At 41.1% G+C, this 17,198-nt stretch overlaps 1 protein-coding gene across 2 annotated transcripts in view; it reads right to left on the bottom strand.

The window, feature by feature from the left end:
- Window positions 1-411: 411 nt before the first annotated feature.
- The window catches only part of ADAMTS19 (ADAM metallopeptidase with thrombospondin type 1 motif 19), a 126,960-nt gene continuing 110,173 nt past the window's right edge, over window positions 412-17,198 (bottom strand). For both annotated transcript variants that reach the window (XM_053407709.1, XM_053407710.1), the window contains exons 22-23: window positions 3,760-3,937; window positions 412-2,175 (exon numbers count right to left, since the gene is read on the bottom strand). In XM_053407709.1, the coding sequence (XP_053263684.1) occupies window positions 2,024-2,175; window positions 3,760-3,937 (330 nt within the window). In that variant the 3' untranslated portion in view covers window positions 412-2,023. The remainder of the gene's footprint in view (window positions 2,176-3,759; window positions 3,938-17,198) is intronic.

The raw sequence follows: 17,198 nt of genomic DNA, 5'->3' as shown, positions 1-17,198 counted from the left end.
TATGAGGTCTGAGCTGGCACGGTGATGGATCAGAAAAGAAATCGTGTAGTGGACAACTTGCTAAAAAATGTAGCCTGACCGAGTGTCTGGCAGCTGTGAAAGTGGTTACATTCCACAGAAATAAAACAGGACATAAAACCTCCCCCTTTGCAGGGAACAGGAACTGACTAATAAATGGCAATTTAGAATTTATCCTCATAACATTTCTTTGAAGACCAGTGCTCCAGAAAATATTGTGCTTACATTGGCCATGTTGGCTAGCACTGTGGGAAGTTGAAGTCCAACGACATGTTGGGAGCACCATGCTGGCTAATCCCCCTGTGCTAGATGGGTAGCGCGGTCCACCTTCACATATTTGGTTTTCTCCATTTCATTTTTTATTTTCAACAGAAATCAACCAACATTATAAGGTTTGGGGGGAGGGAAGATATATATAAATGGAATTTATATACATATATATTTATTGAAGATGTAAAAATCACGTGACTCACATACAAAATTTTCTCATAAGGAAAATGTAAGTTGCCTTGTTCACGTTTCACAAAATTGCAAAACTATCTTTATAAAAAATCTTTTTAAAAAAAAACAAAGAAGCTTATCACAAAATTATCTTCTAAAACTTTTTTTTAAAACAACAACCTGAAAATTTAGCCCAATTCATGTTAAACATTCGGTTTCTCTCCATGTGCAAACCACATGAGCACCGAGAGCTAGGCGTGGATCTTCCGCTGCAAACCCTTGAGATAAAATGACAAGTTTAAAAACAGTACAGATTTCTTTCATAGGATGTTACAAAGTCTAGAACGATGTTTCTCTACACTACATCAAACAGTGCAACCGAGATTCAGTGTTAATCTTTACAGTGTTTAATTGATTCAATACTTGTGTTCAAGTATATGTTCATACACATGATTAAAATCCCTACTTTGTCATTTTGTCTATTTTTGTTTATAAAAGTTTCTAAGTTACAGTAGATCATTTCTTACAGTATGTTTTTAAGGGCATGGAGAAACATGAGGTGTCACGCTGGGCCGCTAGTGATCTGTGGTATGAATCAAGAACCCACGACCCTCCAGATGTTATAAGACTCCATCAGCCCCAGGTTAGCACCACAAAAATTCAGGAATAATAGGAGCTATAGTTCTGCTATATCTGGGGGACCGTAGATTTCCCATGCCTGCTTAAAGGAATCTGCCTACAACTTCGTGGAATTTATTCTTACGATTAAATTGGTTGAAAATGGGCTGCTGTGATTATGAAAATTGATACTGGGAAGCTGTAGCTGTGTCAATAGATGTTCTGGGTCCAATGTCACATGCAAATAAATATTGGGACAGTTCGGAAAGTCTGATTCAGCCCTTAATAAAACAAGAATTGATTTTTCCAATACATTCTGTAATATAACCTGTTCAATGCTGTTAGATCAACTCACCCCAGAACCTGTTGCAAAAATTTCTGAAGTCAATCTGACACAAAGCATTAAAAAAAAAAAATTACAATAAAATAAAGCGGATCTCATTTCCATACACAGCAAAACTATTAACCTAAAAACAAATTCAAACTATGAGGGTAATATGATGACTTATTATTTTGCACAATCTTGTGGACAGTTAAGTGTGTTTAAGTCCCATTAACTGCAAGTGAGATGGACTAGCACACTAAACAATGCACAGTATCGTGCTCATTATTTGTCTTTTGGAGGTTGGTGGTGGGGAAAAAAAAGACATATTGGCCTACTGAATATAAACATTTAAAATAGTAATTTTAAAAAAAATCTGATAAATGTATCCAAAATAATTCATATAAAATTAATTATGGAAACTCTGAGCATAAAACAAAACAAAAAAAGCTGTTTAACCAAAATAAAAAATAAAAATGTATTGGCAGGCAAAAATAAATTAATTTGATTAAATTATATGTAATCTGATAATATTTGGTCTGAAAAAGCGTGCTCTTGTGTGTGTTTATAAATAGTGTGGCTGTGAAGAGCTGAGAGCTACCCAGCCAGTCTGCCTGCCAGAGGTCAACTCCTTTGCTGAATTTTCTGAGCATAAAAGTCTCTGCACGTCTCACAGCAACGCTGGTACCACCTCATGTCTTGGCAGAGGTTCTTCTCTCGTATCACTCTGCAGTATACAGGCCACTGGTCTCCAAGGCACTTGAAAGTTAAGGCAGCTGTGAAACGACACAAAACCAAAAGGGGCATCAATGCAGGTGTATATGTCAACGGCTCTGAACTGCATTTCTAAGGTGTGAAATGTATGGTGGATGCACAGCACAGGAAGCCTCTTATGTACAGGCAGCAAAACAACAACAACAAAGCGACTTAGGAATAAAATGCACTTAACAAGGTGGTTTTATAGAAGCAAAAGGGCAAAAAATGCTTCGAAACTTAGAGATAAAGGATGCAATTTACTAGGAAGTAAGGGATGCAGGTGGCGCTGTGGTCTAAACCACTGAGCCGCTTGGGCTTGCCGATCAGAAGGTCGGCGGTTCGAATCCCTGTGACGGGTGAGCTCCCGTTGCTCTGTCCCTGCTCCTGCCAACCTAGCAGTTCGAAAGCACAAAGTGCAAGTAGATAAATAGGTACCGCTCCGGTGGGAAGGTAAACGGCGTTTCCGTGCGCTGCTCTGGTTCGCCAGAAGTGGCTTAGTCATGCTGGCCACATGACCCGGAAGCTGTACGCCAGCTTCCTCGGACAGTAAAGCGAGATGAGTTCCACAATCCCAGAGTCGTCCGTGACCGGACCTAACGGTCAGGGGTCCCTTTACCTTTAACTTTAAGCACCATTTGACACAGGAGCATAAGAACAGGGCTGAATCAGACGAAAGACTAGGTGATATCTGGTTTTCAACATTGTGATATTATCACCAGCTAAACAGGGGTCAGCAAACTTTTTCAGCAGGGGGCCACTCCACTGTCCCTCAGATCTTGTGGGGGGCCGGACTATATTTTGAAAAAAAATAAAATGAACGAATTCCTATGCCCCACAAATCACCCAGAGATGCATTTTAAATAAAAGCAAACATGCTACTCCTGTAAAAACACCAGGTAGGCCCCACAAATAACCCAGAGATGTATTTTAAAGGACAAAGCATACTCATATAAAAACATGCTGTTCCTGGATTGTCCGCGGGCCGGATTTAGAAGGTGATTGGTCCGGATGCGGCCCCCAAGTCTTAGTTTGCCTACCCATGAGCTAAACATTGTGATGCACTGATATATCACCGTGTCTGAAATAAGGATGGAGCTATGTAGAGACATGGGCTGGCTTCATGGGTTTTCCCACATTGTGAATTTTGCATCACACACACACACACACACACTCACTTCAAACCTGTGTTGGATGATATATTGCCCAGCCCTGCTAAAGACCCTTCTAGTAGTCCAGTATCCTGTTCTCACAGTGGAAAACCAGATGCCAGCTAGATCCTAACACAAAGGGACCCTTACATTTTAAAAGATAGCACATTATTTATAACATAGAACTATCTCCCACTGAAGCCCCACAATGTGCAGACTCCTGCCTGTGTCCTAGGCAACCCCCAGATGGCTCCAACAACTCACATAGATGGAGCTGCACAGGTCCTCTAGAGTCCTCTGGGATCCAGATCCCAGAGGGATCTAATGTTCACCACCCACAGGATGAGCAGCAGCGCCATGATTTTGATCTTGGGAGAGTTAGGGAAGCATGACACGCATATGAATGTGACAAGACAAAGAATAGTCACCCCCCCATATGACCTTGCAACCGCTTACCTAACCTAGGAGATGTAATTGTGTTCACATTAATTTTTTCGTTGCAGGGCTGCAGGTGGCAGGGTCTATATGCTGCAGGCTTTTCAGAGGAGAAACACTCGTTGCCATGTCTTCCCGTGATCTTGTGCATGCACTGGATGACTCGGGACTGCATTCCTTTGCCACAGGTTATGGAGCACTGCAAGGAAGGTAAGAGAAACATGTAAGCACTTTTGCCCATGGAACAAAATCTGATCCAAGCCTGGTGTTATGATAGACTCAATGTCTGAAGTTAAAACGAGAAAATATAGTTTCATTTTGCACCATCTGTAGTGAACGGGACTATCCACCCCCACCCCCCCACCCCGACCATTCCTCCTAGACACCGGCAGGGCTTGGCCAGGAACGGGGAGAGATCGCTAGTTGTTGTAAATCACAAGCCCAACGGTAAAGCTGCCACCACCACCTTTCCTGGACCACCCTCAAATGGGGTTCAAGGAGGAAAACCCCCCTTCGATATTTACTGGGTTTGCCCAGCCCTGAGTCACTTTACCGTGACACAGACGGAAATTCAACAGGTAGGTGTCCAAATGGTAAGGCACCACTTTAGCTTCCCCGAGCAAAGGAACAGAGTACAAAAGACAAAAAGTCATTTTCCAAGTTTATTAAACAACCCATTCAAAAAGTTTCACGTTTCTTAGAAGGTTACAAACAAAAAATGAAAACATTGTAAAATATAACTAGCTAAAACCATACTTACACAGCCACAATACTTCAAAACACAGCGACTAGTCAAGAGTCCTTTCACTGGTCAAATGCCCCCAGGCGAAGTACCAGGGCAAGATGTTCTGCCCTTTGCATCTGAATTCCCAAATCCTTTATCCTTGAAAACCCACGTGGAGGGCAGGTTAGGGACCAATTATTTCTTTAGGTTAATTACCAATTTACCAATGGCTGTATGATGAGACTATATCTCCTGATTGTCAGGAGACCAGCACAACTGAACTTTGTTTAGACTCAGAGACCTTAAGATCAAAAGGCTCTTCCTTCGTTCCCAGGCCCCTCTTACACCTACCAGGCTTCTAAATTGTAAATTACTTGATAGCCTCCTGTGCCTTTTTACAACCCAATCCACACTCAGGCCCCCAGCTGTGCCAGGGTCTGCAAATCAGATAACATCTCATCCTGCCTAGAGTCAAGATGTAACTGACTCACACTTCTAGACACAGGGAGTTTTACCTTTAAAGAGACCAAACACCCATTCTCCAGAAGGCCACAATTTTATCTCTCCCACAGTGCCTCACTCCTGCATAAACCAGCATTTGGCATACCAAGATTTCCCAAATTCACTACACCATCTTACATGGAGTACATTCTTCTCCCAAACAGGTGTTTTCAAGGGATGTAAATTGCATTCCCAGAACCCTTAAGGATCTATTCTGATATATGAAATAGCACTGGATTTGGTTTATTTGTCCATCCATCTCCCCAAATACTATATTCTTTCTTTGGCAGGAGGCTGGTTTAGTTTCTTCTATATCTCTGATAAAGACCTGTCTAGCAGTTAAAGCTGAGAGTGTAAAGTTCCCAGGCAGCTGAAGCTCACCTGTCAGGAACAGCTGGAAAGAACTCTAAAAAAGCATTGTCCTTATGTATAGTATTGTGTGGCTTGAGTAAAGAGTAAAATACTCAAGGACAGGAGACTTCCTATTTTTATCCAGTTGCAGTCTTTTAGCTCTAAAAAGGCCAAACTTTGATCAAATCATTATTTTTATTGAAAGAATACAGGATCGGATCATGGTTTACGATCCTGGCTTATTTCAGCAAACCATAGTTTAAATCAATCAGATGAATGCTGGTTAATTTAAACCAGAAAGTGGGTGCTTCCAATCTCTTCCCTATGAACTCATCAGAGGAAGAGAAGGTAATGAGGAATGCATGAGGTCCATATCAGAAAATAATATTGTTGCTTGTCCTCCATTCATTGTCTGCTGGTTGCAACCAAGACAATATAGCTGCAAATGGGTGGCTTTTATAGCGTTTCTGGAAGGTCAGAATCTCTGTACGCTCTAGTGTGTGACGGCCACTGGTACTTGAACTAAGGGAACCAGAAATGCCTTTTCTTCCATGCATGCAGCAGCCTTATGAGCAGAAACCTAGACAAACACAGACTTTGTAGATAGAACATCAATTCATTTTCAGGTTTAACCACTGGCAAAAAGGTATTATTGTACGCACACATGATATGTGTTGCTTCTGCCTGTAGCTGATTAACAAGAATTCCTGGACAAAAACTATTAAGCATAAACAAAATGTTCTAATAGGCAGCCAGATTTTCTTTGTGGAAACAACACTTTGCTGTTAATCTCTGCATTTTGAATGCGGCCCTAAAGGTACTGTTAAACTGTTCAAGCAGCAACTCAAGCAGAACATTCTTGTCAAAGACTGTACAAAAATGATTTCTGGATGAAGGTACTTGAAAGCCATTAAGGAAAGAATGATGGGTGGTATTTTTTTCTGCAAAAGCAGCGGTGATCTATTTTGAGTCTCTCTTCCACATAATTTAAGTAACTGAACTGTAAACACTATATCAAATTATCTTTCAACTTGGCACCCGCAACTCTCACCCTAAATTCTCCCTTTCCTCTGCCTGCGAGAGACATATATTTTGAAGCTGAATCCCTAGACCAACAGCTGAGGAAGGTGCTGTAATGCTACAAGCCACTTCCAGCTGGCCTCAGTACGAAGTAAATTAAGGGAAAAATTGTCACTGGCAGAGAGCAGCATTTAAACTCTGAACCTCAGCCAAGATAATAGGCAATCACTGCCGAGCTTGATAAAAATCTGCAATTGGAAGTGCCAATCTGTAACAGTGTTAACAACATAGACTTGGACAACTTCTTCCAAGAACAAATGATTACTCAGGTTGCAATGCAGAAATCACTTGTTCTAGAGTTATTACACAGAAGACAAACGAACACAAGAATGGCGTTCCTGGATCCGACCAAAGACCTCCTGAACACAAACCAGACCAGCATCTTAAATGAAAACTGCAAGGTTACTGACTGGCCTGACAAAGGATGGCTTTAAAAAGAAGACGACGCCTGACGTGGTGGTATGCCTGATGGCCCCAACCCGCCTATAAAACAGGATTTTAAATATATATTTTGAGTTTGTCCAGGCTTCTGTACTCTGATATGTTCAAAGGCTGGACAGCAGCAGGCAGGATGTTGCCTTGCTGCTAAAAGACTGTAATCCACTGCAGAGCAGATTGTGACGATAAGGGGGAGAGGGAAGAATTTCTGTGGGCTACAGAGTGAGTGTCTCCCACATACTGTATTGCTAACAACTCCCTGGAGTTATTGCCGAAATCATCTTTTTCTAAGTTTTTAACTCAGTGCCAAAATGTGTACATCCATTCATCTATCAATCTTCCTTCCCCTTTTGGAGTTCCCTTCAAGTACAGATCACAAAACGTTGCCCCACCTTTAAAAAGAACCCCATCCCTTCACGTAGAGAACAAGTATTTCAGTGAGAAGGCTGAGCTAGTTCAAATCAACCCCTGTATATGGTGTTTATCAACCTGACTAAGGCTTTCAACACTGTAAATCGTAATGCCCTGTGGACTGTCCTTCTGAAAATTGGCTTCCCAGATAAATTTGTAAATATCATATGACAGCAACGATCGCAGATAACAATGGCTCTCAAAGTGAACCATTCACAGTAGGATCAGGTGTTAAACAGGGTTGCGTTATTGCCCCAGCTCTATTCATTATTTTCATTGCCATGATCCTACACTTTGTCAAAGGGAAACTCCCCACTGGGGTAGAAATCGTATATCGAACAGATGGAAAGCTCTTCAATCTGAGCAGGCTGAAAGCAAAGAGTAAGGTTACCGTAACTTCCGTCATAGAGCTTCAGTATGCTGATGACAACGTAGTGTGTGCACGCTCAGAGGATGACCTCCAAACTATCCTAAATATCTTCGCAGAATCTTACGGAAAGCTTGGCCTGTCGCTCAACATGCAAAAAACCAAAGTGCTGCACCAACAAGTACAAAACAACCCCTCTGCAGCGCCACAAATCCAACTCAACGGTGTAACGATGGAAAATGTTGATCACTTCTCCTACCTAGGCAGTTATCTTTCCACAAGGGCCAACATTGATGCAGAAATCCCGCATCGCCTGAGCTCTGTGAGTGCGGCTTTCTCCCAATTGAAGTGAAGAGTGTTTGAGGACCAGGACATTCACAGGGAAACCAAAATGCTTGTTTACAAAGCTATTGTACTACCAACCTTACTGTATGCTTGTGAAACATGGACCACTTACAAACACCATCTCCAACTTCTCGAAAGATTCTATCAATGGTATCTCAGAAAAATTTTACACATCATTTGGGAAGGCAGGCGAACTAATATCAGTGTACTGAATGAAGCAAATATCACCACTGTTGAAGGAATGATTCTTTAACATCAACTTTGTTGGACTGGTCATGTTGTGAGGATGCCTGATTATCTATCGTCTTCCAAAGCAACTACTCTATTCCGAGCTTAAAAATGGAAAGCGTAATGCTGGTGATCAACAAAAGAGGTTTAAAGACGGTCTCAAGGCAAATCTAAAAAAATGTAGTATAAACACCAACAACTGGGAAACACTGACCTGTGAGCGCTCCAATTGGAGAACAGCCTTGACCAAAGGTGTCACGGGCTTTGAAGACGCTCCAACTCAGAGTGAAAGGGAGAAACGTGCTAAGAGGAAGGCATGCTTGGCAAACCCTCACAGTGATTAACTCCAGCTTGGAAACCTATGTCCCCACTGTGGAAGGACTTGTGGGTCCAGAATTGGCCTCCACAGTCGCTTACAGACTCACTGTTAAAACCGTGTTTATGGAAGACAATCTTACTCGGCTACGAGGGATCGCCAAAGAAAAAGCGCATTTTCTACTATGTACAATCCTTCCATCATCAGGAAGGGCTTTTTCTAAAAATGCCTCTGAAAAGGTGAGAGTTTTATTCAATATTTCTGTCTCTCTATTTTTTTAATAGAGAATTTTTAAAATGTCTGCTACGCCACCAGTAAATAAAAGTGGGGTGGATACTTCAATATCAGAGGTCTGCTGCATTTTCTTTTGAAACCACGCAAAGTATTTATTCCGTATTCTACTCCATATGGAAATGAGCTGTCTGAATTTCAGAGAAATTGGATAAAAATGGCAGAGTTATAGCAGTTAAAAATTGGAAGCACGAAAGCTTGCCTTCTCTGTCCCCAATTTGACACATCCAACCAGCTTTTGTTGACAATAGTTTCAAGTAATCTGTAGATAACTACAGATAATTGTGAACCAGTCCCTTTTTGTCTACTGTATCTCATAGGGCTGCTGCAAGGATAAACAGGGGGTCGGGGGGAATCTAGCTGGGCTGCCCTGAGCTCCTTGGATGAGGGGGGGGGGGCATAAAAGAAGCACAATGATTCAACATGATTATTGCTTACATGTCACACAACCCAAAGCCTTGACTAATACTTTCCATGTTTCTCAAACATGAATGAATTTATAGGAGCCTTTGCTTTTCTCTTAAACTGAATTTTTTAAAACTGTAGAATATTAACTTCATTTTAAGATGCTTGCCTATATTGCATTCCAATTTCCTCCTAGTCTCCTTAAGTTGCACCATGACTTGCAATGTTAGTTTTATTATAAACCAACCAGGAACTGATATTGCTTCACACCATTCTGCGAAACCACTTTTCACACCTATATAATATCTCCTTGAATTTACATGCTTTAAGGGTCTCTTATAGCAACCTTTGTACTCATTGTGATTGTCTATAGCCTCTGAAAATATTTTTTTAATGCAAAAATCCCACTAGATTCCACTCGACTTAACTTCCAACTTACTATGCTTACACTTGGAACTGAATTTTCTTTTTCAAGCTGTTTCTAATTCTCTCAAATTCCGTTCAGAAATATAATTTCTCAGAAATCTGATGTCACAGGCCCGCCAAATGAATGAAGTAAGGCCTCCTTGAAAATACTTCACCGCTAAGATTAGCTTTCAACAGCAGGCTCGTTTCTGAATATAGGTCCATTATAGCAGCTAGATGCCTCTTTGAACGCATTCTACCAGCTGTTTCATTGCTTCAAGATGGGACACTATATCTTGTTCTGTTCAGCCTCTTGAGAAACATCCTCAGCGGCAACTTGTGGCAAAGTCTTGTTACAGCAGACTTCCGTACTTCATGATCGGAGCCTCCACTTGGTTTTTGGAGATTCCCCCTCAGAACTCCCCCAGACAGAAGCCCCCCACTGTAAGAAGGGTCACTGAAGCCTGGAATAATTTTTTCAGGGGGTCAGGGGGCTGGCACGGGATGGAATGGGAAATTCCAGCTAATACTAGCCCCTTCCTCTAGCTTTTCTCATGATCCAGCCCAAGGAAGAGCATTGAGACTGTTGGGTATGATGCTAGGTCATAGTTATGAGGCAATAGTTATGAGTTGTGACTTTGTGTCAGTGCATCCTTACCATACATTTAAAGGGTATTTAAAGTGAATGGCTCCCCCCAAAAGAAGCCTGGGAACTGAAGTTCACCCCTTGCAGAGCTACCATTCCTAGCACTCTTAACAAAATACCTCGGGTTACAGACGCTTCAGGTTGCGTTTTTTCGGGTTGCGGACCGCTGAAACCTGGAAGTACTGGAACGTGTTACTTCCGGGTTTCAGTGGTCGCACATGCGCAGAAGCACTAAATCGAGCTTTGTGCATGTGCAGAAGCGCCGAATCACAACCTGCGCATGCGCAGACTCGGGTTGCGAACATGCATCCCACACGGATCACGTTTGCAACCCGAGCATCCACTGTACAGTTCCCTGGATTCATCGGGAGGGAAGTAATTTGCTTTAGATGGTATTGTGCGGACTGCACATCATCACAGGTGGTCAGGACATTGGAATTCTTCTTCTTCTTTGGCAATCACTCATGGCCGAGTAAGATTGTCTTCCATAAACAAGGTTTTAACAGTGAGTCCGTAAGTGACTGTGGAGGCCAATTCTGGATCCACACGTCCTTCCACGGGGGGACATAATTATTTCACTATTAATATATTTCTTCTTAATTGTATCTCAGTTCATTACTTTGATAAAATACATATTTTGTTATGCGCAAATGGCTTTAGATACCTATTAGGTCCATAAATTACCATATAGCATATATTCAACACAAAAAACAGTGACAATTTGTTGTTGATAAAGGACATCTGGATAGACAGGGTGAGTCTTTTTAAAAAGGCACCATGGAACATGTGTGCTCTGTATCCACGGGGCCTCTTTTAAAGGACTCGCAAGGGAAAAGGGCCCCATTACCTTCAGTAGTTTAGGGCCTCATCAAACCTAATCTGGCCCTGCCAATCTAGTCCAGCATCCTGTTCGCACAGTGGCCAACCAGATTCCAAGCAAGACTGGAGCACTTTTGAATGAATAAGCAGCTGCCTTCTTTTAAGCTTGTAACTTGCCACCAGCCCCCAAACTGATAATAGCTCATTTATTCATAAGATGACATAGCAAATAGCTAGCCAGCCTACCCAAAATGTTTATCTTGGTAGGTTTTAGTAGAAGAAATCACATTTTGTTCTAGATTTTTTTTAAAAAATACGTTGTTTAAAAGGCAGATGAGTTCAAACAATAAATATCTATAAGGGAGGAAAGGTAGATGATTATGTCTCAAAGGATGGGAAAATACAAAATGAAGAACATCTGATTTTTCCACAGAAAATATCCAATTTAGGATAAATTTGTCTGAACTGTATCCTCAGACATGTCTTCAAATTGACCTGAACGGCACTCACTTAGAAAAGAACTTTCTGCTTGACTGGAAACATGTCTATACTGATTATACAATCATTTCCAGTTAGATCAGGACTCCAGAGTTCAATCATTGGTGTCAGCGTCAATTTTAAGGAATGACAGGCTTGTTTGGAAAATGAAAGGTATACTATATTGGCTAGCCTCTAGACACCCTGAAAGAAGAGGCCTAGACTTGAAACTTAAGTAAGATTAAGCCCGATTTTTTTAAAGGTTAAAAAAACCAAAACCTGATTGATACTAGAGCTATACTAAAACGGCCCCTGAATATTCAGGGGCAGGGGTGTCAAAAGTGGACACTTACTTTTTGCAACACTGTAGTGGGAGGGACAGATTCAGTTTATAAGCACTTAAAAATGTCATCTCACTACTGTCATGTCTGCCCCCCATCAGGGCTTTCCCCCCAGCCAGAACTCGGTTCCAGAATCTCTCCGGTGGGCGCCGTTGCCATTCTAAGAGAACGAGGGAGGCGTTCATGGTGAGTTGCAGCACCTCCATTTCTAGAAAAGTTGCACTGCCTGAAATGATGCTGCGTCCGGGTTATTTGGTGGTTAAGGGAATTGATGGGAGAGCTTACCTAGAGGGGAACTGTATTGCTGCCAATGGCACTGCCATCACAAGCAATGGTGAGATATACAGTGATACCTCAGGTTACATACGCTTCAGGTTACAGACTCCGCTAACCCGGAAATAGTACCTCGGGTTAAGAACTTTGCTTCAGGATGAGAACATAAATTGTGCGGTGGTGGCAGCGGGAGGCCCCATTAGCTAAAGTGGTACCTCAGGTTAAGAACAGTTTCAGTTGGAACCAGGCCTATTCTATAGGGCCACCCCAGGTTGCAAATACGATAGGGCGCCATCTCAATTGTCTTTTCAGCACCTGTTGAAGACTTTCCTCTTTCCACAAGCCACAAGTGGACATTTTTATCCCAGTACTGGATTTAAAATACTGTATTTTTTGCTCTATAAGACTCACTTTTTCCCTTTTAAAAAGTAAGGGGAAATGTGTGTGCGTCTTATGGAGTGAATGCAGGCTGCACAGCTATCACAGAAGCCAGAACAGCAAGAGGGATTGCTACTTTCACTGCGAGGCGATCCCTCTTGCTGTTCTGGCTTCTGAGATTCAGAATATTTTTTTTCTTGTTTTCCTCCTCCAAAAACTAGGTGCATCTTGTGGTCTGGTGCGTCTTATAGAGCGAAAAATATGGTAGTTTTTATATATGATTTCATTGTATTGTGAAATTGCTTTGAGATTCTTTGCAGGAAACAAGTAATAGACAACGATATAGTCTACAAGAAACAAGGAGGGACAGGCAATCACAAATTTCGCCCAAGTTGAGCTGCACTCCCCTAGAAACCGTGGCAGTGTATATATGTGAGAGACTATGTGTTTCTAAAACCTCGAGAACCTAGCTAATAATTATGATAAACGAGCCATATTTCCTCTTTCCCTAATTTTTTGCCTTTTAGTTGTGTGAGATAGAGGCTGCTATACTGTAATTACCTAAGAATTCTTCGATTAGGGAATAAGAAAATGCATCTGTTCTCTCATTTTATTTTTTGCAGGGAATTTCACTTGGTGACCCCCTTCCTCCTTTACTAAGGTAGGGAAACAAAGGAGCAATTTAAACTTCAGCAATCCTCTTGTTACTGACAGCTTTGTTTTCAGAGTTCCTTACACTAATGGCTCTCTCTAGACCACACGGCTTGTTCAATGCGACTCCCTAGGCAACTGTAAAGTGTCAGGATGCATTTAGTCTCTTACGCTCAGCGTTCTCCTTTGACACTAGCCTCAGGGATCTGGCACACACTAAAAGTACAGGACTGTTGCAAAGGGGGAACTTGACAAAACACACAAAAGCAAGGCAATGCAGCTAACTGCTTATGGATATGCACACCTTTTCACCAACTAGTAAGCAAGTTACCATTGCTCAGGAATGACTGCTTTTAGCACTAAGGCTGAAGACCTACGCATGCTTTCTAGGAACTCTCGCTTACTCAGAACCTGACTCTGAGGCTGAGTACACATTGCTGATTTCAAACGCAGCCAGATTATTCTTGATCTCAATTCAGATTGAAGCTGGTTGGGGGAAAACGTGTCAAAACACATTTTGTCATAAGAAATGATGGGACAGGCACAGGACAGAGATGGGTTGTGGCCAGGGTGGATAAAAATCAGATTTTTTAAAATTTAAATTGGATTTTTTAAAATAAAATGTTTTTGGAGGAAAAATCTTTCTAAAGATAAGTTTTCTATTTTAGTCCAAAGGCTATTCATCAGGAAATAAGGATTTGTTTTAAGTTTTTCATGTGTACTAAAACTCAGACTAAGTTTTGTTTTTTAAAAAACCCACAGTTTAACCACATCAGTTAACAAACATGGATACATATGTTATTGCTTTAGTTAAATAAATTGTTTATATTGTTATTAAGGAAATGATTATTTTTCTCCTTCCACTAAAGTACAGCAGAAAAGTTGTCCAAATATAAACAGTTAACTTATTAAACCTCACAATAATGTCATAATTATTTCTAATAGTATACCCAAATCAGTAATTTTTGATATAATTGTAAAACTACTCTGAAAATTGATTATTCAAAAAATGAAACCTTCATCTGGTTGTAAATATTAAGATTATACCAGCAAGAATGAGTCTTTCTTTTAAAAAAATGATTTAAATCAAGTCTTGCTGACTAGTGATTTAAATCGATTTGATTTAAATAAAATCCACCCTGGTTGTGGCTAACATTGTGTGTACTTCCCAAAACAATGGTGGCAGCACACTGAGTGCAGAATTAACAGAAATGTGTAGACAGCCTGAGTAAACCTGGTTAGAAGTAGGGTGCAGCTATTTATGTTGGAAAAAATGTATATAGCACAGCAGGTTATTAGCCATATTTTTTAAAAAATCAAGTCACCTTTTAATTATTTGTTTAACACATTTTATATAGACCGTTCAATAAATAAACAAATATCCCAGCAGTTTACTAAAATAGTGGTACCTCGGGTTAAGTACTTAATTCGTTCCGGAGGTCCGTACTTAACCTGAAACTGTTCTTAACCTGAAGCACCACTTTAGCTAATGGGGCCTCCTGCTGCCGCCACACCGCCGGAGCCCGATTTCTGTACTCATCCTGAAGCAAAGTTCTTAACCTGAGGTACTATTTCTGGGTTAGCAGAGTCTGTAACCTGAAGCGTATGTAACCCGAGGTGCCACTGTACTTATCAACAGTGATAGAAACAGAGATATGACAGCTGGGAGCTAAATGGCACCTTAAATCCAGGTTATGGGGGTAACAACTGCCTGTCTAGGCGCACTTTTTTATAACAAAAAATACAAAGCTGAAAATGACTGAACTGCAGCTAAAATATGTTCGTTTTCCATGTGGTCTAGTCCTTCCGCTGCCCATTCCCATAATATCCTTAAGAGGGTCTCTACTCCAGTCTGCAGAGAGCAGCTAGAAGTGGGGAGGCAGAAAAAGGTCCTCCTTTCCTTCCACTCTGCAGTTTTAATCTGAAATCTTAGGCGCAGTACTGCGTCCAGAGCTCAGAAATGGCTCGCGCTAATGAAATTCCCTGTCACAAAATGCGCCTAGAACAATGGGAGTTTCAATCACTGCTTATCAAAAAATTCTGATGAAGTCAACAAACTTGAAAAAAACAAGTAGACATAATAAAAATAGTGGGAGGGGGGAATCAACGTGATATAAAAGCAAGCATGTATAACAAAATTACCGTCTGGGTTGGCATGCTGAAACAAGTAAGATTTTGGAAGGCATTGAGAGCAGTAGAACCAAAATGCCTGCCTGATTTTAATAGGAAGAGAGTCCCAGAGCAAGGGTGCTACCAGACTAAAAGATTGATTTCCTCCCCAAGTGCAATCTACTGTGTCAGCTTTCAGGTTCTAAGAACAATTCCTTCTGCTACTCATTACCTGTAGGCTACAAAGGGGGATGAAACAGCAACAGTTTGAGTCTTGGATACGAATAATCGCTAAAACTATTCACATATCAAGATCGGTAACTGGATCTCTTCACTGCTACTGCCACCATATTTTCAACCCTTGCTAGTTGCACATGGAGATCTGTTACATACAGCTGCAATAGGTAGGCAAGCTGGATGAACCTATCCATTTCCTTTTCTCTCTGTATCTCATTTTTCCCCTCTCCATCAGTTTGCAATTAAAAAACAAAACAAAAAGCCTTCATGACGAAAACTCCATTAGAATTTTAGTGCACATCCCCCCCCTAATATACACTATGTAATTTTTTTTGCCTTATATACACATTTCTGCAAGGATTTTCACCGGATATAATGTGTGGTTTATGTTATTTTCCCTAATATATGCATTTTGCTGCACACTTTCTGCCGCTGAACGCATTTTCGTTCACATTATTTGGCTGCCCAACTGGATCGCGAAAGCCGGAAAAGTGCAAATTTAAAAGGAAAGCTGGGTTTCGGAAAATGAAAATTAGGCAAGTGCACATTAAAATCCTAACCAAACTGCAGTTCTCCTCTATCCCTAGGGACAAGGGGAGATACAACATTATGGCAGGGTCAACATAAGCACAGAGGCCACAGTGCCTCCAGCCTCCTAGTCTCTCTGCATAGCCTCTTAACTGAATACTGAGGAACTCCATGATGGTGCCAGTCGACGCAGCTCAAATTGATATGCCCATTTTTATTTCTGTTTTAAAAAGCCCTCCAATACTTGTCCTCATGAATATGAAAAGCATCCTAACTCTGAGCTCCTTCCAGTTCTTTCTACCACTAAGCTCCTTTTGCCTAAGAAAATCCGGTTTATACATTGAATTGTGTGCAAATTGTACCCCACGGAGGGCCACTAGCCACAATGAATGCTGACCCAGGACAATTAAAAAAGCTTGCTTTGCTTTTCCCTGGATCCCACACTGCCATCACCATGACAGGCACACAACACAGACTGACGTTAGTTGCCAGCACTTTACTGCTTAGAGCCACTTTGTTTGCTACTAGCATCTATTAAAGACCTAACGCTAAAGTTTCAGAGAACCTGACACAATACATTGAGCTTGTGGAACAAGTTTAGCATCCCTTTTATCCGTCTTCTGTTCTGCTGAACAATAGAAACCTATAATCTTTTATTTTTCCAAAACATTTTAAAATCCATTTTTATATCTTTGCTTTGGTAATAACTGTCTTATGCTCTACTTTTCATATTGTTGTTTATTTTACCAATCCTCTAAGTTCAAAGTTAAAGAGATGCTAAACCCTAAACAGAAAGCCAAATGGTATCCGATTAAGCTTCCTGTCGCAACATGTGACATTTGCGTTTCTCAAGCTGCATTTTGGCACCCGTTTGACAAGAACTTGGCATTTCTCTTCCTGCCAATGTCCAGCGGGAAAAATCCCAAAGAGCAAAAACAGCAAAACCGAGGGTGATAGAAGGCTGCACTAATTATTCTGTATCACAGACAATCAACAGTGAGCAAGGATATGGTTCTTCAATTTCTTTTTCTAATTGAAGCTATATTACCATGTAAGCTGCACCATCGTGTTGCTATGCACTAGTCCGAGGGTGGGATAGTTTAGTCACGGAGAGAAAAAGATAGGAAACATGAGTGTAG

The sequence above is a fragment of the Podarcis raffonei genome, chromosome 11 (assembly GCF_027172205.1).
Source record: "Podarcis raffonei isolate rPodRaf1 chromosome 11, rPodRaf1.pri, whole genome shotgun sequence".
NCBI lineage: Eukaryota > Metazoa > Chordata > Lepidosauria > Squamata > Lacertidae > Podarcis > Podarcis raffonei.
The sequence above is the reverse complement of the archived record's forward strand: the minus strand, read 5'-3'. Positions and strand labels throughout refer to the sequence as shown.